Here is a 22,909-nt window from a genome sequence, read left to right as displayed (position 1 = left end):
ATGCATGAAGTTACATCGGTGCTATCACCAGGATAGAGAATAATGGCACAATAAACTGGTCCCACCAGGATTTATATCGACCTAATGGGGATACCGAGTAAATGTTAAGGTAACCCGATATCCTAATGTATTCCTCATCTGTGTATCAGCACTTTTTGTCTCTAAATGTCATCTCCTTTGTTGTCCCTTTTTATCGTGTGGCCCAATGTGCATTTTGATTTAATTGGCTGATGATTTGCATATTATTTCGGTATATTTTATGTTGCAATTGATTATGTTTAGATTTTTTTAAAATTATTTGATCTCTACACTACCTTTCGGTACCATTTATACGACATACTGCAACTCTAATTACAAAATGGCGACCCACTGGGTTATTGCTGCGCAACATTGTTGATGTATCACCGAATAGTTGTCATTCTTTTGCATATGCATGATTGATTGTACGTTTTGCCTCCGACAGTGTTTTTGGTTGGTTTAATGACCATATTATGAAGTTAAGCCCTAATGAAGGACTACATACAAGTGTGAAATATGTAGGCACTTTAGTGCATCTGCACCAACTTATAACTGAATACCATTGCAACTTTTATTATAATCAAGCAGGATTGAAAATGTAATTGAAAAACCCATTGCTAACCTTCAACAGCACTCGATTACTTAAAAAAAAAATGTTTTCAGTCAAACCACTTAGTGGATCTTAGGGTCTGCAGCCCACACTGAAGGCTAAATAGCCTTGATCTTGTATTTCAGCAATTTCTTCTCGGCCAGTGAGGGGGGTGGGGGAGGAGTAGAGAGGATGTGCGTGTTCTGCTTTATATTTTTTCACAGCAGGTGGGAGGTTGTCGTCCTTTTTATTTTTGAGCATGCACAGTGGTTGGAGATAATGGGGTTGCAATTCCAGCACTGTTCTAAGGATGCATGTTACGATAACTAAGACATACAAAAATGGAGAACCTCCTCATCATCATACAATAGCTTCTTTACTCTGCAGAAAAAACACAAGATTAAAGTTCTTACTTTCTTTCTTCTCCTCCTTGTCAGTTTCCATTTTAGAGGATTCCTGGGTGGAAAGAGATAAGAGAACTTAAGAGTGCCGTCGGAGAAAATGTTACGGAGAGAACACACGTGGAGTGAAGGTACTATTGCCCTGTGTCTGCTCACCTCGTCATCTTTCGGAGGAGGGTCTGGGATGGGAATGTTCAGCTCTGCATGAATTGATGTCAAATCAGCAACATTCAGAACGTCATCCTGAAAACACACAGAGCTCAGAATAACCAAATCCAGCATCATCACAGACAAGTTCCCTCGATGAGTTGGAAAGAAGGATATAAGCTCTCACCAGGGTATCGCCGTGAAAAGCATGGGTGCTTCTCAATAGGCGAGAGGATTTAAAAGAGTACCTCTCACATGGTTATAAACCACTGAGGAAATACTGTTAAGTGAAATCTATACATTATCAAATTTATAAATTATGAAAAATTGGGAATTTGTATCAAAAATTGGGAATGTTTTGCTAGGTCCAGCCAATACATTCTCACAACAAGAATTACCACTGTTGGCAACACAATTTTGCAGACACTAAAATATACGTGTGCAGCAATTAGGAAGCAGGTTGGCAATTCATTGCTTTGGTTGAAGCCCAAACTGCATCAGTGGCCAAAATATGTTCATAAGACCATGTTTCTTGAAATAAGAATGTGCGCATGAAAAAAACTAAAAGGTAGCGGCTCGGAGCATGAAGAGCCCGGCTCACAGTTAACCTCTTCAGAATAATCACCTTATATTTAAACCGATGCAATAAATTAGATGTTTGCATGTTCTACGTATTGGCACTCATATGGGCAACATTGTATTTAAATGGTGAGAGAGAATATTGAAATAATGTAGGAGTGAAAAATATGGGATGCTGAAATAGATTATAAATGCAATTTTCCCTGAAACAGTGAACCACACAAATTAAACAAGGCAAGAATAGGAAAAACAATCAAGGCCAAGCAAGAAAACGATGCAAATTGACATGACAACTTTGCTGACATTGTCGAGTGTGAGCCAATAGTTTGGGGAGATTGATATTAGAACAAAGTAGTGGGCAACTGGAAAAATAACTTCAAGAAGACAAAGTTAGCGATAGCAGCCTCTGTCCATTCCCGAGATATTAGACAAATAATGAGGCTGGATACAGCTTAAGTGCGGTCATCGCTCTAAGGAAGGCATGGTATAAAACAGTAAGACAGACACAAGGGGTCTTGAAAGTAACGGTTCTTTGTCGGAAAGGTCAAGGGAATGTCCCTCCTTGCGATCCCCTCCTGTTTTGCCAGCTGCCATCTAGAAACTGCTGTTTCCTTGTGTGCTTTGCCTCGCTCAGAGTGTGCTCTCGTGCTCCACCTTTAATCCATGTGGGGAAGTTTAATGGAAATCAGGTGTGAGTAATTGTTAGTAATTGCCTGACCTCGCCAGACCAAAATGCATTGGGACATGTCAGGTACACGGATAGGGTGTCTGTTGCCTCTCATAGTGGGCTGTCCGTGTGAAAGTGTTAGTGTTCTGAAGGGGGGTGGGGGAGAGTTCCAAAGTATCCTACCTGGTAGGATGGGGGGGGTAAAGGTGTTACACGGAAGGGGATACCGCATCGCACCATCCAGCGTCCCCACTCCCCAAAGATCCCTCATCCAGGTGATCCTCCCGCACAGGTCCATCCACATGAACTGGATCCAAAAGCGATGGCCGTCTCCTGGCCACCTGGATGACAGATCCTCGGGGGACTTGTGGGCGAGACACCTGGTTTCTCACATCGCGATGTGCATAGAAAACTGGAGATTCAGTGAAAAGGGGAAAGGTATATCCATTTGACCCCCATAATAAAACCAAATCACTTCCAGTCATGCACACATGTATGAATTTATAAATAAATTAGGACATTGATTTGGGGCATTTCCAAACCAAATTAAGAACTACCATCTTAGTTACACCTGGGGTAATTCGAATGGATCTGCGCACATGCTCTGTATGGAAGGCTATGTGTGCAAAATTGTGGGGCTGCAACCAGGAGGTTGCTGTAACAGTTACTGTTGACTCCCACCAGAGTGGTGGGCCACCTGTTCAGAGCATTCCATCCCTGGCGGTGTAATACCATTATTCTATTGCAAAATAATAAAAACAAGGCTAAAAACAGCCCGGAAGCGTTGTTTCAGGAGGCAAAGCGCCAGATGCTGCGCTTCCTCTGGCAGGGTAAGAAGCAGAGGATTGCATATGATACCCTAATTCTTCCCGAAGGAGATGGACCCGGTTGGGTTCCCTGATTTGGATGTCTATTATAGGGCGATGCATAGGAGTTTGTTGGTTCCCCACTTGAGGACGAACCCCAAAAAGCAGTGGGTTTACTTGGAAAACGTTTTTGTCGAGGCCCATCATAGTGGGTCCCGGAGACGCCTACCTTGTTAAATTAAAGAAAATTGTATTTTGGGTTTGATATGGAAGATTTGGGGAAAGCATGCTATGAGAGGGGACGGGGGCTGGGGTGGGGGGGGAGGGGGGCATCACATGACCCTCCCAGCTGAGTCACATTTAAGAGCTTCCAGTGAGGGACAATCTTTCAGACCCATCACGGTTTTAAAAAAATGGTTGGAGCAGATAGGACAGCTCGGGGTTAGGGGCACCTTTATCGATCTACAAGAATTGCACCATCGTCTTAATGTGGGGGAGCTCTATGCGTTTAGTTAACTGCAATTGAAAGGGGTTGTGACTGATGAGAAGGGTCTGGGTCGCGTTTCAGAGTTGTATGCTACTTTGGTAATGGCGAAGGTGGAAGGGACAGGTGGGTTGAGATGGGAAAGGGACCTGAGAAGGGAGCTGGATGATGGCTCATGGCCAAGGATGTGTAGGGGGGCATACAAAACATCCATAGCATGTCAGTACAAATTGCATGAGATTAAGTTGCTGCACAGGTAGCAGTATGATCCTGTGAAGCCATCTAAAATATTTCCGGGTGTCAGCCCATTATGCTGGAGGAATTGCAGTCATGGAGCCCACAACTTATTTTTTATTTATTTGCATTTATAAAACACACAGCGGCCCTGGGGCATTGTGGCGCGGTTACAGAATATTCACTTAGGCATAGATGACGTGCAGGACTTGTGGGAATTGGAGTGGTCACTGTTTTATTGTGTTGTAAAATCTCAAATATGGAATTAAAAACAACAGTTGGTGAAGGTGCTTGGAACCTTGGAGTGAGCATTGTCAGTCTAAAATGTTGCTTAAGGGGGACACTGGGAAATTGATGCAGACTGACTGGAGGGAAACCGCAGGCCTTGTAACGGTGGTTTAGGCCGAGATGTGATTCTTGTCACCTCTACCTCGCAGCGCCTTTCCTCCACCCCAGGGGAGTGTCCAAGAACCCCCCCAGTAGGGGCAGTGGTAGGAATAGAGTGGAGAAAAGCATATGCCCATCGCTGTGCATCAGTAAAGAGTAGGCAATCGACCCCCTTCAGTGGGCGGCTACTCTCAGTCAACCGCACAGGAGTGGTCTGCTAATGCCTCATATTTTATTGATGGTCCACTGCTCAAACCTTCCAGTAACCCTTTGTTTATTACAGACATGCACCATATATAACATATCAATACACAGCACTTCAAATAGATTCCCCACACATAATGTTCATGTTCAAATGCTTCCGACATGATTCTCAGTAATGAACACTCAATGAATGCCCTTACACTCATGTATTGTGTAAATCTTTTAATTATGAGAAATAAGTAATAAATAAACATTGCTACTATTGATGTCACTACACATAACACTTAATACAGTGCATGTTATTAATGAATATGCAGCTAACATTACCCTTTCAGAAGCATAATAGCCACTTCAAAAGTAACTATCTACCTCATCAGATCTTGCTAGGCAACCTCATAGAATGACTTGCCCTCTCAATATCTCTCCTCTTTATCAATGTGATATTAAAATGGGTAAAACTGGTTCTCATACTCACTATCCTTAGAAGGTAGGGAGCTAAGAGCTGGAGGCTGGAAGCCTAAAGGCCTGTGGTCTGCACAATCCAAGAAAGAAAACAAAAATTGTCAAAGATAAATTGGCAAAAAAATAAACTATCTGAATCACCATGGTCCCGTTTAACAAAAAACGTTGCAAAAATAGCTTAAAAAGGATTCAGTATCAATTGGAAACAACCATGGTGTCGGCAAATTGTGAATAGGTGGTGAGCTGACTGCCATATGTAGCATGCAGCTCCAGTAGTAATTCTTCTCAAAAGTGAATAGCAAGAGTCTCAAAATACAATTTAGTGGCTTCAACAATCGGGCAAGGAAAAAAGGAGGGACTTCTTCCCCCCCCCTCCCCCCTTCATAGGAAGAGTGGCTCCAGTGGTTCTCTATGGATGGTCCTGCCAACCTTTGTCTGCATACTGTCTCTTCCAGCTCATCTCCAGCTGCCACCCCTGAAGCTAGACTTTTTATAGTCTTGGTTTACTTTAGTCAGTCACCTCCGTCCTCAGGACGATGCTGCTCTTAGATCATGCCTTCCTATAAGCGTTTAGCCAGAGCAAGAGATTGTTTATCCTTAAGCAAGGCCAGGAGTGAGTTACCTCTTCACCAAGTGCCGGGTTGCTTTCTTAGGGTACTTCGCCTAGATGTTGAATGCCCTATAGCCTACATTCACCCGTTCTCTCCCATATCCGGCCTTGCCCCGGAAACATTGTAGTTAATTGCAGTTATTATTAGCTAGAAAATTTAGTTTGGTATACTATAACCAACCAGGACTATTGGAACACTTCCCAGACTGTTTGGAGTGCATCCCAGAAGTATTGGTTACGCGATATGCAAGCACGCTCTGGGCTTTTACTCACTGCAGCAGCATTACTCCCTCTCCACGTTTGGCCTGCAAAAACATGATGCCGCAGCTCGATACCCTGGACCTCTGATCCTTAGCTAGCACTGCCAACGTAGCCCCCAGCCCTCTGGGTGCAGCTTTCCCAGCCCTGCGACCTGTACTACCACTCATATGAGTCTGCCGTTGAGATCTGCCTTGCCACCTTGCTGGACCAGCACATAGGGTCGGCAGATCCTCCCTCCTACAGACACTTTTTTCATGTCCTGTTTATTGTATTTGTGTTCCCGAATAGTTCTGAACGATTTCCGCTCTATAACCTACAAACTTGCAGCCATGGATTGTAACCGACACCCAGGAGTGTAACCGGAACCCAGGAGTGTAACCTGTAAACCTGTAAACTTGTAACCTTCCGCACGTCGCTCTTCCATCCTGCTACCTACGATCTGTGTGACGGCTTCAAAATCATACTACCTTTTGCTCATTTGTATGCATCAAGCAGCCGCCCCGCACCATGAGGTGAGGCTGCCGAACCATTTATTTGCTTACCCCTTTTGACTCTCAAGCCTTTGTACCGGTTTGAAACCGTCCCCCGCACCATGTGGTGAGGCTGAGCCAGTATGTACATCCACATACACGCTGTAACCCATAGGTGTACCCTTGCACTTTGGGAACTATACTATGTAACACGCACTTTCTGTAACTAGCGCCTAGTTGCCTCAGGGTTTTGTGCGCTGAAATAAATGCAAAAAAATAAAATCAAATAGAAAGATTAGGTTACCCCACAGCCCAGATATCCACACTGAAGTTAATTCTCTGTTCTCAATTTTGAATTCTGCTCTTTGCCCGAATATATTTGAATGCAAATGCATTATGTACATGCCCGCTTGCTGACTATATGGCTTGAAATACCAAACATGGCTCGAGATACCATTCAGCCAAGCATTTTGGCTAAAATGACACGTCAGCTGTCTGCTGATCCATGGTTTACAATCACCCATCAACATTGTAGTGATACAATTAAAGCAAAAGATTTTGAAGTCATGGGTCATACCGCAAGATAACCTCCCATTTCCCAAGTTTTCAAGCTCAAGCAAAGGAAGGGTCTTCATAGAGGGCACCTGGCCATTACCACCGGCAATGCACTCTACATCAAACATTATAGCTTTTAGCACTCTGGGGAAAACATCATGGGTAATATTTTTTGGGAGACAAACAGAGGGAGAAAAGAAATGTAGGATGTGTGCAAAGCTTTTTAAAAAAATAAATACAATCAAGATGGCCGCCCTTGCGATAAGTAAGGGAGCTATACCATGGCACCAGGTTTGTTAAAGAAGAATAGTGAAAGGAAAAGAACAGAAACCGAAGCAGCAAGTCAAGTGCAGCTTTGGTGGGCGGGGTGCCCGAAAGAGCATGAGTAGCCAACAGCTTGCATGGAACACAGACATACTGTTAGACTAAGCCTTACTAATCTTAGTAAAGAGGTTTCCACCCACATGTAAAGAGGGGAACACAGTAACTGTATTAATCACAAATATCTGCTCACTTGTGCCATATCGAGAAAGTAACTGGACGGGACAGGCATTACCTTCAGGAGCAGGTTCAGTTCTTGGAGTTTCGGTGGTATAAAGACAGAGATAAATTCTTCCGCCTAGAAGGATCACAGTAGAGAGAGTCATTGTGAGGAGAGAAAGTGTAACCGACTGGAAGCCACCACAAAATCCAAGCTTGGTCCAAGAGCTGACAGGGTAAAGTCTGACAGTGTCTGTGGCAAAGGTAGAAACAAGTGGGGTGTCCTGACCACTGTATTTCTGTGGTTTACTTTCTCATTGCTGTAAACCCAAAACTATTCTGTCAAGTATCATACAATCCAATGAATTCTGTATGTAATAGTACTTAAACAAATATGTAAGCAGACATAAATAGATAGTAAATTCAGCTTTTAACTATTTAGCTGTTCATGCATTTCATGTTCAGAAGTCCCTATTGTAGCATGGTGCTATATTTGAATCCTGGTAACAGGAGGGATGGCCCCAAGTACGTCAGGGCTATGGGCTAACTAAACTAGATACAAGGGGGGTGTCCTGACAGCTGTATTTCTGTGGTTTGTGAGAAAGTAAACCACAGAAATACAATCATACTATTACATACAGAATGAATTGGATTGTATGATACATGTCAGAATAGTTTTGGGTTTACAGAAATGACAAAGTAAACCACAGCAATACAGTCATCAGGACACCCCCTCTGTAGCAAAGGTGACACAGGGTTTAGGCAGAGACACGTATTAGGTTAAAAGACAGAACAGTAGGTGAATAGACAGACTAGCAGGAAGAACGGAAATCTGAAATGCCAGCATGTCTGAACCACTTTTATTAATCATAGTTACCTCCTTGAACAAAGCATCTCGAAATGCATCCACCTGCAAAAGAAAGAGGTTAAAGGTTACTTCTGATCTTTTGGAATGTAATCCCTGCTTTTCTACACAAAGACCTAAGAAGGTAAGTTTCTAAGTAGAATTTAGTTTCTGCACACCAGCTCATTACTGAATCCCCCTTGCAGTTGGAAGCGTTCTCCTTATGGTATACAGAGTTCTGGCACCATAGTAGGGTGTTCTTGCTTATGCTAGTACAGTGTGGGTGTTCGTTCTTCTGAGGATACCAGCTAATGGTATCTTAAGGGGTGGAGAGATTCCCCACTAAGTGGTACTACGTGGTATAATGGGTGGTGGGCTTGCTCCTCGGGGTGCATGGCAGGAGTATTTTGTCTACCTGATATAGTTCTAGTCTTTTCATAGTGTGGGACGATGGGGGAGGGGAAGGAGGAGGAGCAATGGTCTTTATTGAAGCCATAGTCTGGTCATTCATTCTTGGTCAGATGTTGGTGCTCTCCTTGGGTGGGAAAGAAGGAATGGCATCATCTAATGATATAGTAGGATACGCTCTACTGGTGCTACAGTCCTAAATTGTGGAATAGCATCCCTCGATACATTAGAGCCTTGGAATCCATCCACCACTTTCAAAGAACCCTTAAACCGTTTCTTTTCAAATAAAGGGCCAAATAGAGACCCCTTTTGGGGATTTCCAATATGTCCCCTGAGAGGAATTAAGACCATACGCACGGTGGGTGGGCACTCACCTGGGCTTTTTTTAAATGTTATATGAAATTGAATTATAGTAGATCAACCTCTGGAAAATGTGTGGGGCTAATAACGTTTTCCTATGCTCACCGCCCGACATACACATAGACCCATGTATTCTGGGTGGACACAGCCTACAGGCACAGTCATCCCAGTCATATTGCGTTGGGATCTGACAGGTGTAGTACATGATGCATCTCAGAAGGGGGAGGGCCAAAACCTTCCTCCTGTCAGGGCCAGCCATGAGTAACAAGAAGAACTCTGCGCATTGGACCCTGGTTGAAGGTACAGTCTGCCTTCCGCCAGTGAAGGCAGGCCAGGATTTCCGAATAGAGGGAAGCAAGATCACTCCCCGAAACATCTTCCAGGGAACAGAGGGAGATACTGAATCCAGAGTACTCTCCAGCAGCTCCAGAACCGGAACCCAGCCAGCCAGCACACAGCATGCGCAGCTAGGCTCTGCAAGCAAGCTTCCTAGGTGTGAAGTGCTAGAAAGTCTCTGAACCAAAGACAAGGCTGTTGCCTGCAACACTCTCCTTAACTTTGGGCCATCGAGCCTAGTGAAAAAGTTTGGAGGAGTGCATCGACACCCATCAAACAGCGTCCGCCTTAAAGGACATTTTCGAGCCAGTCGAGCTGCAACCGACTGCACTGTCCTCTGCATTTCTTTACAGGGTGGGTTGTATTTTGTAGTGTGCTCAAACTGTGCTGAATAATAATAAAGTAGATATTGTTATACAACCTTGACTGGACAGTCCCTTTTATCATTGGGTAATCCGCTGTGTTGCAACTAACCAGCGAACTACGACCTTGCGGAGATAAGCCTGCTGTTACCAAAATTGGACAAGGAGGTTTATCATTTGCTTGTGTTTCCAATCCGTTTGTATCCCTTCTGGTGTACTAGAGGTGTGGGGCCGATTGATGGTTTAGAAACTGATATTTATCCCTGGACTGCTGGTACCCCAGAAGTTGATTCATCACATTGGTGGCAGGCGGTCAGATCTAGTTGAAGCCTTGCGCATAGCTTAGTCACCCAGCATGAAAAGTACAATTGCATGCAACATTTAGACACTGCTAGATATTTGTAATAGCCATGGATCTTGACAGAATGAAATGCATGAACAGGGATGTCCTACCCGTCCTATGTCAAGAGAGGGGACTTCACCACAGCACTAAGGTTAATAAACCAGAGCTGCTGAGCAGCCTCCACGCTTGGGTGGAAGTAAGGGCGGGTGGGGAGAAGACGGCAGGGTACGGGCTAGACGCTGTGTGCCCGAACGGAAAATACATTTCCGGAGGGGAAGTGGAAGATGACGAGGAAGACAGCATGAGCAGTGTTTCTCGCCAACCATCCTCCGGGGGGCAAGCTGGTTTCTCAACACTAGTTGCACAAGCTGGCACTTGTAGAGAAGAAGGAGGAGGCCAACGGATCCACCTCTAGTAAAAGCAGCATTAGTGGCTCAAACCAAAGTGCTCGAGATAAGCCCCGGCTGCACATCCCCAAAGACTTAGTGCAGGTTTATCAAGTGGGGAAAGATAGGTTTGACTGGTTTGAAGCGCACAAGCTGGCTTTTCAGCTACAGGAGGTGGATGGGGTACTGTGTTGTGCAGCCCTGATAAGTCGATTACCGACACCAGGGACTGGTGCAATTCTTCCGTTAACTACTGAGGAAAGGCCCGTTTATGAAAGCATGAAGGCAGCCCTCCTAAGGAAGTTCTGTAAAACCCCATAACAGTATCTCAAGCGCTTCAGAGGGCTAAGAAAGAAAAGTGGGTAGACATTTGAAGCATCCAGAGACAGGTTGTTGAAATATCCGAGCGGGTGGGTGGCTGGTAAAAAAGCAGGCACATTTAAAGTACAATTTGATTGCATGTGAGCATGTATTGAAGAATTGTGAGATTGACCAACACCAGCATCTTGTGGACACGACTATTACAGAACCTAGGGAGTTTGAAAAGGCAGGTTTGTGAGAACTCGAATCCTGAAAAAGGTTCAGGCAAGCACACTGGAAGAGAAATCTTCAGAAAAAAAGTAAAACAAGGATGGGTAGGACAAAAGGTCCACCCCAATCCTCTTCGAAGTCAGGTCCCCAAAAGAATAAAGGGAAATCCCAAAACTTTAGTTCAGCTGTACACACTGAAGAAGAGTGCAGGCACCCCTAACACTGGGACGCCAGAGTTCACACCCCCCCAAAGGTTGTTTCGTGTGTAAGGAGCTGGGCCAAAGGAAAGGGGATCCTGCTTGCAAGGGCTTACCCAAGCAAGCCATAGTGAATGTTGAACTCATGGAAGAGGCCATCATTAGTGAAGGCCACATAGATGAGGACTTCCCACTAGGCCAAATAGTGGCCGAATGTGGATTGGTTACACGGAGTGGGAACGGTACCAGGTCTCCAGAAGAGATACCAGTTGCAAAATAATACTCAACTATTTAGAACATGTGTATATCAATGGACACAAAACTGCTGCGGTCTGAGACTAGCTGGCGAGGTGCAACGACCCAGCGCCGTGTAGCAGTGTAATCCTTGTCCCATGTGTGTTGGGTAATGATCTTCCCGATCCCGAAATAGTTGCAGCTGTTACTCGATCGAGAGTTAAAGAGATCACCAGATTGAAGACTCTCAGAGCGTTAGGGCCTGGAGTGCTTCCAGAGGGCTTGTTGGGAGGACTGGCATGGCCAGTAGCCCCTAGTCCCGTTCCACAGAGGTCTGAGCCACCTACTCCTGCAGCAGCAGGGCTAGTGGCCATTGAGTACCCTGCAAATGGTAGCAGGAGACTCAGTGACTTCAGAGTTGCCTAGCGCAGCACAGGAACCTGGGGTGGGGGACCAGGTGGGCGCAGATCTGAAGGGCCTGCCCAAGCTGGATGACTTTGCATCTGCTGGGGGCCCAGATCAGACTGATTTCTTTACAGCCCAGAAAGAATGTCCCACTCTGGCAATGCTGCAAAAGCAGGCAGAGGAGCAGGCTAGGGCGAAGCCCCTGGACTGTTCAAAGTTTACTGGGAGGATGGACTCATGTACAGTGAGCCAAAAGACTGAGGGCAAGGGTACCAGAAGGTTGGTGATTCCCCAATGCCACAGAAAGTTTCTTTTGGAATTGGCTAACCAAATTCCTTTAGCGGGTCACTTGGGAGGGACTAAAACATCGGACCGGTTGGCTGCGCACATTTACTGTCTGCTGTTCGGCGTAAATGTTAAGGAATTTGCCTGGTCCTGCCTGACTGGTCAAGCTTGTGGTAAGTCAGGTGGTGCCACAAGGGCCCCCTTAATTCCCCCACCCGTGGTTCAGCAGCTTTCGAGAGAATAAGTATGGATATTGTGGGCCCTCTGGATCCTCAGACCAGCTCAGGGAACAGATACATCTTGGTGATGTCGGCCATGCCACAAGGTACCCGGAGGCTGTCTCTCGAATGAGCATCATAGCCCCTGTGATTGCAAAGGCTCTGGCTGGGATATTCTACTGTGTTGGATTCCCCAAGGAAGTCGTTTCAGGGGATCAAACTTCATATCAGCATATATGAAGACTATGTGGGAAGAGTGTGGAGTCACTTAACGGTTCTCTACATCTTTCCAGCCACAAACAAATGTGCTTGTTGAGTGGTTCAACAAGACCCTGGAAGGCATGATAGGTGGCTTGGAAGAGCACCCGAGGAAAAAAATGGGATATTCTCCTACCATGCCTCCTGTTCGCCTACAGGGAGGTGCCACAGAGCGGAGTAGGGTTTAGCCCTTTTGAGCTTCTGTTTGGGCACCCTGTAAGAGTTCCCCTCAGTCTAGTGAAAGAGGGATGGGAGGTCAACCCCTCATCCCCTACACCAGATGTGGTGGACAATGTACTTGGCCTTCGGTCTAGAATGGCAAAGTACATGGAACACTTTTCTTCACACTAGTGATGCTAACCGATTTCCAATTTAATGTATTTGACTTTCATGTGAATAGACTATACAATTGCACTATTCACACATCTTACCTTACATAACATATTTTGTAAACATATTGGATGCTTTCTTTTAACTGCAATTATATTTAAGCTTCTCGATTGTCAAGGTTAGGTCCTAACGGAACCACTTTTACCTTGGATTGGTTAGTCTCCCCTTTTCTTTATTGACCAATATTCTAATTTTGGTGGTTTCTCCTCTGTATAAAAATGAGCAATCAATTCAGAAGTAGAGGTTTTGAGGCTATATATCGCTTAAATCCAAACCCATGACCTGGGTATATGTAAATTAGAATAATACACAGAAAAATGGAAATGTTAGCTTTCTAATTTGTACTTGTTTGAACTCTTTGCTAAACGTTGTTTTATTTATCCACGCTTCGACATCAGTTAGTGATCTTGATACCTTTATCTTTCTGTGCTTTCTACCTTCTCTTTTTCTATTCGGATAATTATTTGCATATTTATCTCTTGAATATCTTTTTCACACTTATTTGTTCTCATTTCTTTAGTGTAACTTTTCAGCTGTATGGCTTGGGCTACAGTCCTCTTTCTATTTTCATTTCAATTGGGGGCCGTAACATTTCTGACTTTAGTTTCTATAGTAACATACACATTCGGCATCGCAGGCACCACCCGGTTGCTGCTTTCACGTATGCATACACTGTAGGAGACCTTGAGTTGACCGCTTCACATGTTGCAATAGTAAGCCTTCCAGCAAGTACCATTGAGTATATTTTTAATCTTGATTTATATTCTTATGGCTCTAATAGAGCCGATGGCGAGTGGGCTATAGATATTTTATTAGCTATTCTGTTTCTGCAGGGTTCACAGCGCCATTACGGTTACCATGGTTTCAGCAGAGTGGATTTATCCGTGCCTCAAACAAGGACTTGAACTATATTTACGCAAAGTTAGATTGTCCTGACTAGGTAAACTCTCAACCTTCGTCTTCCACATCTTCAAGATCACACACAGTAAGCCTATTAACCTATTATTTCACATGGCTCCCTTATTTTCTTGAACTATAGATTTTCGTCCATTTACATGCGCTCCATATCTACGGTTTAGAGTGTTCTCAACCATTAATCCAGGTAATCTTGTGCACCTTTATGCTTCAATCACTTCATTGTCTCTGTCTCCGAAGGGCATTTCAGCATTCTGTTTTCTTCCAATCACTGTCAGATATAGTGCGTTCACACTGTTATAATTTTGACCACTTCTGTCATTTTTCTAAGTTCCTAGTAATTTACATCTCATTCTTCACCACGTATGTATTTCTGGTGTTACAACACTTGTTGCCAAGGGTTCAAATGAAAGGGTAAATGAGTATTTTCTCTCCTGTAAAAACCTTATTGATGCATGTGATTGTATGAATAATTTGGATGTAGTATCTAAATGACAAATCTTTGGTTTTGAACACACTTAGACTAATTGTAAACAATGTTACATTCTAGATTCACTGCACCTGATGAAGGGAAGTGTTTTTCCCGAAACACGCTGTGCTCATCACATTGATAAAGAAGAATTTTGACCAAACCAATTTTACTGGCTGATCTTCATAATCCACATAAGAGTGCAGGGGACGGAAGAGCCAGAGTCTTTTCAGACAGCATTTTGTATTGCTTAAAGTACATGGCCACAGTGACAGGCTATTCTCCAGGCCAGTGGGTGTGGATTATGGAGCCTGTCAAACCGAGTGCCCTTCAGGACAAGTGGGCTGGGCTTACTGTGTGATGGAAAAAGTCAATGACGTGAAAGGACCTAAATAAACGTGCAGGGACTTTCACCTCAACTGGCTAAAACCCCATTATAGCCGGGATGACTTGGTCATGGCATTAGTGACTGAAGGACAGACTGAGGAGACCAAGCCCCTCCCAGACCGCCTGCACACTGAAGCCACAGATGTGTCTGTTGAAGGTGTCAACCTAGCAGCGGACCTGTCAGAACAACAACTGACACGTTTACTGGGACAGTTTGCCGGTCTGTTTTCAATGACTGCAGGTCATGCAGATTGGTTGACCCATGAAGTAGACACTGCAGACAGTAAGCCTCTTTAGAGTATGATAAAAGACCAGTGTTGAGAAGACAAGTTCAATTCTGTCACAAAGGCAGATGCTCACTGACAAGATCAGCGCTGCCAAGTACAGGAGTACCTTTGACCTCACAGCAGGGTGGCTTGACAGATGTAGCGAGAGAGGAGGTCAGCATTCTTAACCCCAGAAGGACATTATCCATAGACTGTGATGCCCTTCGGATTGAAGAATGCCCCTACCACTTATTAGCGGATGGTTAACCAGGTTTTGCCTGGACTGGAAAACTTCAGTGCCGCCTATTTAGACAACATTGCTGTGTTCAGCCACACCTGGGAAGATCACTTCTCCCACCTGAAACAAGTGCTTCAGGTGCTGAAGAACGCAGGTCTGACTATCAAGGCCCCGAAGTGCCAGATAGCGCAGGGCACAGTGACTTACCTAGGCCACATGGTCAGTGGAGGTAAGAAACAAACTCTCGAAATAAAAAAGGTTCAGGCTGTGAAGAATTGGGACATCCCCACCACACAGACACAGGTGAGAGCCTTTATAGAAGGATGCAACTTCCAAGAAAATGCTGAAGAAGGTATCTTGGAGCCCCACCTGGCAAACATCCTTTTAGGATTTAAAGGATGGATTGTGCAGGGCCCCAGTTCTGAAAGTGCCAGACTATGGTCAGGAGTTAATTATCCAGACAGATGCTTGCAATTTTGGGATTGGAGCAGTGTTAGCGCAGCTGAACTCAAGGGCTAGAGCAACCTGTCGCCCACATTAGCAGGCGATTGACAAAAAGGGAAAGGAACTGGGCGGACGCTATAAAAGACGCTTACACGGTCATGTGGGCCATAAAGAAGTTGAAACCCTACATCTTGGGGTTCTATTTTACGATCCAGACAGACCATGGTCTCTTCAATGGTTAATGGACATGCAAGGGGAGACCCCCTTTGGGCCATATCCCTATAGGGATTAGATATGAACATCCTGCAGAAGCCAGGCTTCCAGAATGGAAATGCAGATGGCCCCAACCAGTACTTCGCCTTGATGATGAACCAGATCCTCAGTAGGGTAGTGGTGGTGCTTCACATGTTGAGGCTGAGGGGCATGTGAGGAATTCGACCATCCGCATGGTGGGTGTGTGCTCACCTGGGCTTTTTTGAAATTTTATATGAAAACGAATGATGATAGGTCAAGCTCTCGAAAATGTGCGGGGCTAATCCAGGGAGGCCTGCCGCTTTAATCAGGAACCAAAGAGAGCTCCATTAACTAGAGAGACTCTTTGATACACAACAGACAGGAAGATGGGTGGGACTTCGTATTACATGTTTTCACCCCTTTACTTTTTCTGTTGCAAAGCACTCTGGTTAGGACCTCATGCATACAGGAGATGGTTGGTGGGGACCCAGGATTGGTTCATTAAGGTAGGCTTAATGTACACCAATCACTGTGGCCCATTTGGCTTTACAAGAGGGCTGAGGAGAGGCCACAGGGGGCGCACACATGAAGGCTGCTTGAGCACAGTCTCCCAATACATAGGGTCCGAAAAGTGAAGAGAGCCCCTACATCTGCTTCCCACCCCTGCCTCCTGCCCCCCGCCCTCCGGGAGAACGACCCGGAGATGTATGAGCTGGTGAAGCTGGCAGGCATACCGGATTGAAATAAATAAATAAAAACCAAGAAGGGGGGGGGGAGCAGAGATCTGGCTGGCTACGTAGAAGGGAGAAAACGAAAGTAAGCTGACTGACTAGGGGGCCCGCAACTGGAGAGCAGCTCTTGGCCCCGGTATTACTCTGAGGCCTGAAGGGACGACCAGTTGAAATTACCGGGAACAGGATCGGAGCCCAGAGACACCCGACGCATTTATGCAGCGACTACGGATTTGTTTTTGGACGAGAGCCCTGATCTCCCCTGCACAACCCAGGCAAGTCCGAATTGCAAGACAGAGAGGCCGCACACCGCAGAGCATTGTGGGCCCAGCAGGGCACCCGTTCTTGCTGAGATTGAATGGGCTTCAGTGAACTATGAAACACGTAGGGGCAGGGAAAGGCTCCCGTTGGGTCTGCGGTTCTTTTCGGCACACGGAAGCACCACTCAGGAGGTGTGGGCTCCCTGCTAAGGGGCGTGTGCCTGCCTCACCTCACTGCAGGCAGATAGAAAGTGAACCATGGGTGGGGATAAAGTGAAGACATTGTGGGTAGTTGCCTTATGGACTGCGACACTGGAGCCACACGGGTGTACTGTAACGGAGGTACACTGGACACCCTGGAGATTCTCCCCCCCCCCCCAACCCCTCACCTCTGGAAAAAAACCCTGCCAGGATGGCCCCACTCTAGACGTCATTACTAGGGATGTAACGGTATACCGTTAAAGATACCGTGAACCACTTAATTGAACAATAATAACCGTCACATTGTTTATACCGTTATACCGTTCATACCGTTAAGTGTGCTCTTCAATCTGATTTGGAAAGGCTGCAGTAAGCTGTGCAGTCTTGGTTTTGCACTGTTGGATGTGCCGTCTACCAAGTAGTTTCAGTTGGAGCAGTTTTTAATGCCATTCCATAAACCACACGTGCCTTACACAAAATCAATATGTTAGCAATAGGAAGAATAGATACAGTGCCAAGAAGGAATAGGGTTTACTTTGGTGTGGTGGCTTTGGGGTTTATATATTTATAATGGATAATATTCTCTAAACATATGGCAATGGGGGATTTCGCTGGTTCTATCATTGAATTTACATAGAATAAGTCACACTGCGAAATTCACTCATCTCTGTGGGTATTCCCTGCTGCCATACCAAAGGGTAACATGTCAGTGATTACTGAACACCTTTTGGCCCGCAAGTAAACTAAAGGCTGTAACGTAAAGAGAAAGTGCGTGTGTGTGTGTGTGTGTGTGTATGTGCACAAGCGTATACTACCATCAGCCTCCATTGATCTGTGGCATTCAGGTTATCAAGATGGCAACATGTTCATCTTCACCAGTAGCCAGTGGGGAAGCAAAAAGCCTAAATGACCACTTAAGAAAAGCTATTCAGTTTGCTTTGCCAGTTGCAGCAGGCCTCCACCCCCTCCTCTCCACACGTGTGTTTGTGTTTGGTGGAAGCAAGGCATTTCAGTGGAAAGTATGTTGAAAAGCCCAATTCTGGCCCTGGGTGCCTGGTTTTGTTTGTGATGATACATCTGTCAATTTATGACCTTTTAGAAAATATTTGTTAAGATCAGTTAACTCCACCTGCTATACCGCGATAACCATGATATACCGTCATTTGGCAAGAAGGTTATTGTACCGTCATAAAACGAATAAAGTGACACCCCTAGTAAAAACCCGCAAGTGGGGCAACTATTATCTTCCCGGAAGACAATACGCAGTACGTTTAAGATCCCCGATTGCCATGTGAGATCCCGAATGGAAAGTAAACCCCTTCTCTTTGTGTAACTTGAAGGAAGGGCCCACGCACACTGGTTTACTTACTATGGACCAGGGGAATCAGGGAATCTGTTGAGTACAGTCACCTTAGCCCGGTCCAAGCCCAGTGAGAGCCTAAAAAAAAAGAACTAAAGTACATCCCCATTTCATCCATCCCTGCCCAGTGTCATATGGATAGGAGGCTAGCCGAATTTGAATATACCGGAAGAAGGGGCCACTTCTCAGGAGGTCATGGCAGCGGGTGGGGAGGACTCTAGGGCAACTAAGACGGATGTCGCGTCATAATTGGAGGAGATCAGGAGTATGAGGGCGGATATCAGAGGTAAAGTGGATAAGATAAAACACCAGGATAGACAAGATGGAAGAGAGATTACAGGAGGTGTAATACAACCAATCCTCTGTAGATACCTTAGAATTTCCAATGGATACGCGAATGGCCGAGTTAGTAAGAAGGGAAGACTAAATTACTCTGAAAATGGACGACTTGAAAGTGACAAAACTTCTTATTGAGGACGACTCCATTGACAAATCCAAAATTGAGAGAATCCACCGGGTGTCGTAAATCTCCCCCCGTCTCACCTGTGATCGGAATCTCCCTTGTTCGGCCGCAGGACTCTTCCTGTGGATGGTTCGGGTCTTGAATAGGCTCGCCCGAGCCTCGTCAGGTTGCAGGACGCGTTCAGAGTTCCGGGAAGTTTGTGGTTCCAGGGTTAGCGATGAACGTGTAAATAGAGGGGGAAATCCAGGAACAGGATAAAAGGCAAGGAAGGAAGTAAGAGGATCAAAGGAAACCAATAAAGAGAGTAAGCACACGTCGGGTCACTACCGAAGATAGCGTTGAGACGCGCGGACCCGCAGGGGCGTGACCAATTTATAGTACGTGCCACGACGTGAAGGCTAGTGCGTAGCACAGAGCTTGGTACGGCCATGTTGGGAGGAACAAGGAGTACAATCCCTTTGTGACAATGACCATGAGGTCCAGAAGGGGCAATTTTGCCGGGTCATGACAGCATGCCCCCTCCGAAGACTGGTTCCTCCAGGCTTGCCTGGATGAATAAGATGGAATCTTGTGAGCAAACTAGGGGTCTTTAAATTAGAAACTGGTTCCCATGTTCTCTCGCTAGGGGGGTAGCCTTTCCACTCGACCAGATATTGTAGTTGACCCCTCCTATACCTGGAATCACATATCCTGGACACCTCATATTCCAACTGGTCGTCCACAACAGGTGTGGGTTTGAAGGGTTTTCGAGTAGAACTAACGTAGGGTTTCAACAGGGAAGTACGGAAGACTGGATGTATCTTCTTCCAGGAATCCGGGAGCTTAAGTCGGAAGGAGACGGGATTGATGATCTCCTTTATAGAAAATGGACCATAATAGCGAGGAGCTAATTTGTTTGGTTGTAGATGTCGAGGTAACATTTGAGGCTAACCAGACTTGATCGCCAACTGAATAGGAAGGTGATGGTCTTCTCTTAGAGTCCGCATATCTTTTGGTTCGAGTCTGGGCCTGTTCTAACTGATCCTTTGCCTCTCTTTGTAAGTCGACCAGCGTCTGAATCCAAGAGTCAAGGGTAGGTACCGGAGTAGATTCTGGAAGAACTGATGGTAAAACAGACGGGTGATAACCTTGACTTCAATAGAAAGGGCTGATCTTGAGAGCTGAATGATCTGAGTTATTGTAGGAGAATTCGGCTAAACGTATAAGGAGAGACCAATTGTCTTGAACCTTGGTGGCAAAACAACGAAGATATTGTTCCAGGGTTTGATTTACTCGTTCCGTTGCCCCATTGGTTTGTGGATGATTGCCCGAAGAAAGGGTATGTTGGATTCCTAGAACACGACAGAGATGTTTCCAGAATTGTGAAATATACTGTGGTCCCTGATCCGAAATAATCTTGGAAGGAAGGCCATGAAGACGAAAAATATGTTCCAGGAAAATTCCAGCAAGTTCTGAGGAAGATGGTAGTTTATACAATAGTGTAAAATGAGCTAGATGAGTGAACAAGTCAATGGTTACCATGATGGTTGTATATCCTTGGGAAGGTGGTAATTCAACAATGAAGTCAGTGGCAATAACTTCCTAGGGTCTGGTTGGCAACGTAGGTTGTAGAAGAAGACCCGCCGGCCTCCGATTATCGTATTTGTTCTGACTACAAATAGCACAGGTCTTGATGTATTGAACTACACTGGACTTCATCCCTGGCCACCAGAACTGTCTTTGTATAAGACGGAAGGTGTTGGTTACTCCTCGATGGCCGGAGTGAAGAGTATCATGGCATAGATTCATTACCTTCTGTTGAAGTTCTTTTGTCGGAATGACCACTGAATTGTTCTTGAATAAATATCCTTCCTTGATTGTCAGACGCCAGGGATTTTTCTTCGATATGTCCTTCCAGAGTTCAGATAATTGAGTCTGGGCTCTGATTTCTTCCAGGAGATTGATTGCTTGAGCTACAAAGATTGTGGGTGGAAACATTTTAGGATAGATCTTATCCTCCAAGGGAACGTAGTCGGGACGCCGAGAAAGGGCATCGGCAATCAAGTTTTGCGTTCCAGGAACATGTGAAATTTGGAATTGGTATTGAGCAAAGAAGTAGGCCCATCGAGCTGGTCTACTGTTCCTGCACTCCATGGATTGTAGGACCTGAAGATTTCGATGATCAGTACAGATTTAGCACCCAGGAGTAAATGTCTCCATTCAGTGAAGGCATGACGAATAGCCAATAACTCCTTCTCCAGAACTGAGTAGTGAGTCTCGCTGGTGGTCAGGGTCTGTGAGAGATAAGCAATGGGATGTTCCAACTTATCATCGGATTCTTGTTTTAAAACTGCTCCTATGGCGTAATTGGAGGCATCAGTTTCCACTAGAAAAGGACGATTTATGTCAGGTTGGGCCAGGATGGGGGCCTGAGTGAATTCTTCTTTCAAGCGTTGGAATGCCTTGTCTTGTGGTATAGACCAGTTAATCTCCTGAAGAAAGACGTGCCATTTAACAATGGGTTGAACAATCTCGGAAAAGGTGGGAATGAATTTCCGGTAGAAGTTGGCAAGCCCCAGGAAGGATTTGTATTTGCTTAACAGATGTTGTGGCGGGCCAAGCCAGTATGGCCTTCACCTTTGAAGGGTCCATACTAATTCCTTCTTAACTAAGGACAAATCCCAGATAGTGAACTGATGTAACATGAAACAAACATTTTTCTGGTTTGGCTAAGAGCTGATTTTCACGGAGACGTTGAAGTACTGCTTTTACATGTTCTTCATGTTTCAAGGAGTCCTTGGAGAAGATCAATATGTCATCCAAGTATACGATACCATTGAGAAATAACATGTCAGAGAACACCCTATCCATAAAACGCTGGAAGACTGCGGGAGCATTAGTCAGACCAAAAGGCATGACTAGGTATTCAAAGTGACCAAAGGGTGTTCTAAAGGCTGTTTTCCATTCGTCTCCTTCCCGGAAACGGATCAAATGGTAAGCACCTCGGAGATCCAGTTTTGTGAATATCACTGCACCTCTCACAGCTTCAAGGATATCCGAGATCAGGGGAGTGGGTATCTGTCTTTCAGGGTATATTGATTTAGGCCCCGATAGTCCAGGCAAGGTCTGAGCTCTTTGGTATCCTTTTTTGGAACGAAGAACAATGAAGCACCAGCTGGTGATTTTGAAGGTCTTATGGTGCCGGTCTCAAGATTAGTGTCTAGGTATTCCCAGAGGGCTCTCTTTTCGGGTTCTGAAAGGATAAACATCCTGCCAAAGGGAATCACTGCTGAGGGTTCAGTATCTATGGCACAGTCTTCAGGTCTATGTGGAGGTAAGGCATGAACAATGGCAGTAGAGAATACATCAGTATACCCTTGATAGATCTCTGGAACTTGTACAATATTGGAAACCATGATTGGTGTCTCTGGACACCTTGGTAGACTTATAGGAGCTGTGACTGAGGTATCCAGGTTTAAACAATGGTTCATACAGAACTCCGAGCCCAGGAATAAGGATCCGGACGTCCAGTTAATATATGGATTGTGCCTTTGTAACCAGGGCATGCCCAGAACCAAGGGGTAATGGGCTGATTTTATAATGTCAAACAATCCTTTCTTGGTGATGATTTATGGAAAGATGGATCTCCCTTGTTTGCAGACTTATGGGTCCTGAGGAAAGAGGTCTTCCGTCAATTGCTTCCACTGGCTGTGAAAAACTTCTTGCTTCATATGGAATGTTATGACTTCTGACCCAATCTTGATCAATGAAGACTCCCATTGCTCCGCAATCCACCAAGGCCAGTATGGGGTAGACCTTGTCCTTGGATGGCGATAAAAAGGCCTGTAATATCACCAATTTGTTTTGTCCAGGAGAGTTCAAGGATGGAATTGATGTGGAGCAAACATCGCTCTCCCGAAACCTTGCTCCATTTACGATCGGGAGCTGGCATTTCCCGAGCGTCGGGAGGAGCCAGAGGACACTCTTTAACTAGATGTTTATCTGAGGCACAATACATGCATAAGCCTGTGTGTATCCTTCTTAACCTTTC

At 45.2% G+C, this 22,909-nt stretch overlaps 1 protein-coding gene across 1 annotated transcript in view; it reads right to left on the bottom strand.

Annotated features, from left to right (window-relative positions):
- PSME2 (proteasome activator subunit 2) overlaps window positions 1-22,909 on the bottom strand; it is a 121,294-nt gene that overhangs the window by 83,174 nt on the left and 15,211 nt on the right. Inside the window, exons 2-5 of the mRNA XM_069634000.1 lie at window positions 8,232-8,264; window positions 7,431-7,493; window positions 1,165-1,251; window positions 1,021-1,063 (exon numbers count right to left, since the gene is read on the bottom strand). Of these exons, the coding sequence (XP_069490101.1) occupies window positions 1,021-1,063; window positions 1,165-1,251; window positions 7,431-7,493; window positions 8,232-8,264 (226 nt within the window). The remainder of the gene's footprint in view (window positions 1-1,020; window positions 1,064-1,164; window positions 1,252-7,430; window positions 7,494-8,231; window positions 8,265-22,909) is intronic.

Source organism: Ambystoma mexicanum, chromosome 13 (genome assembly GCF_040938575.1).
Source record: "Ambystoma mexicanum isolate Mex_15411 chromosome 13, UKY_AmexF1_1, whole genome shotgun sequence".
NCBI classification, from domain to species: domain Eukaryota; kingdom Metazoa; phylum Chordata; class Amphibia; order Caudata; family Ambystomatidae; genus Ambystoma; species Ambystoma mexicanum.
This window is presented reverse-complemented; position numbering and strand designations above follow the sequence as displayed.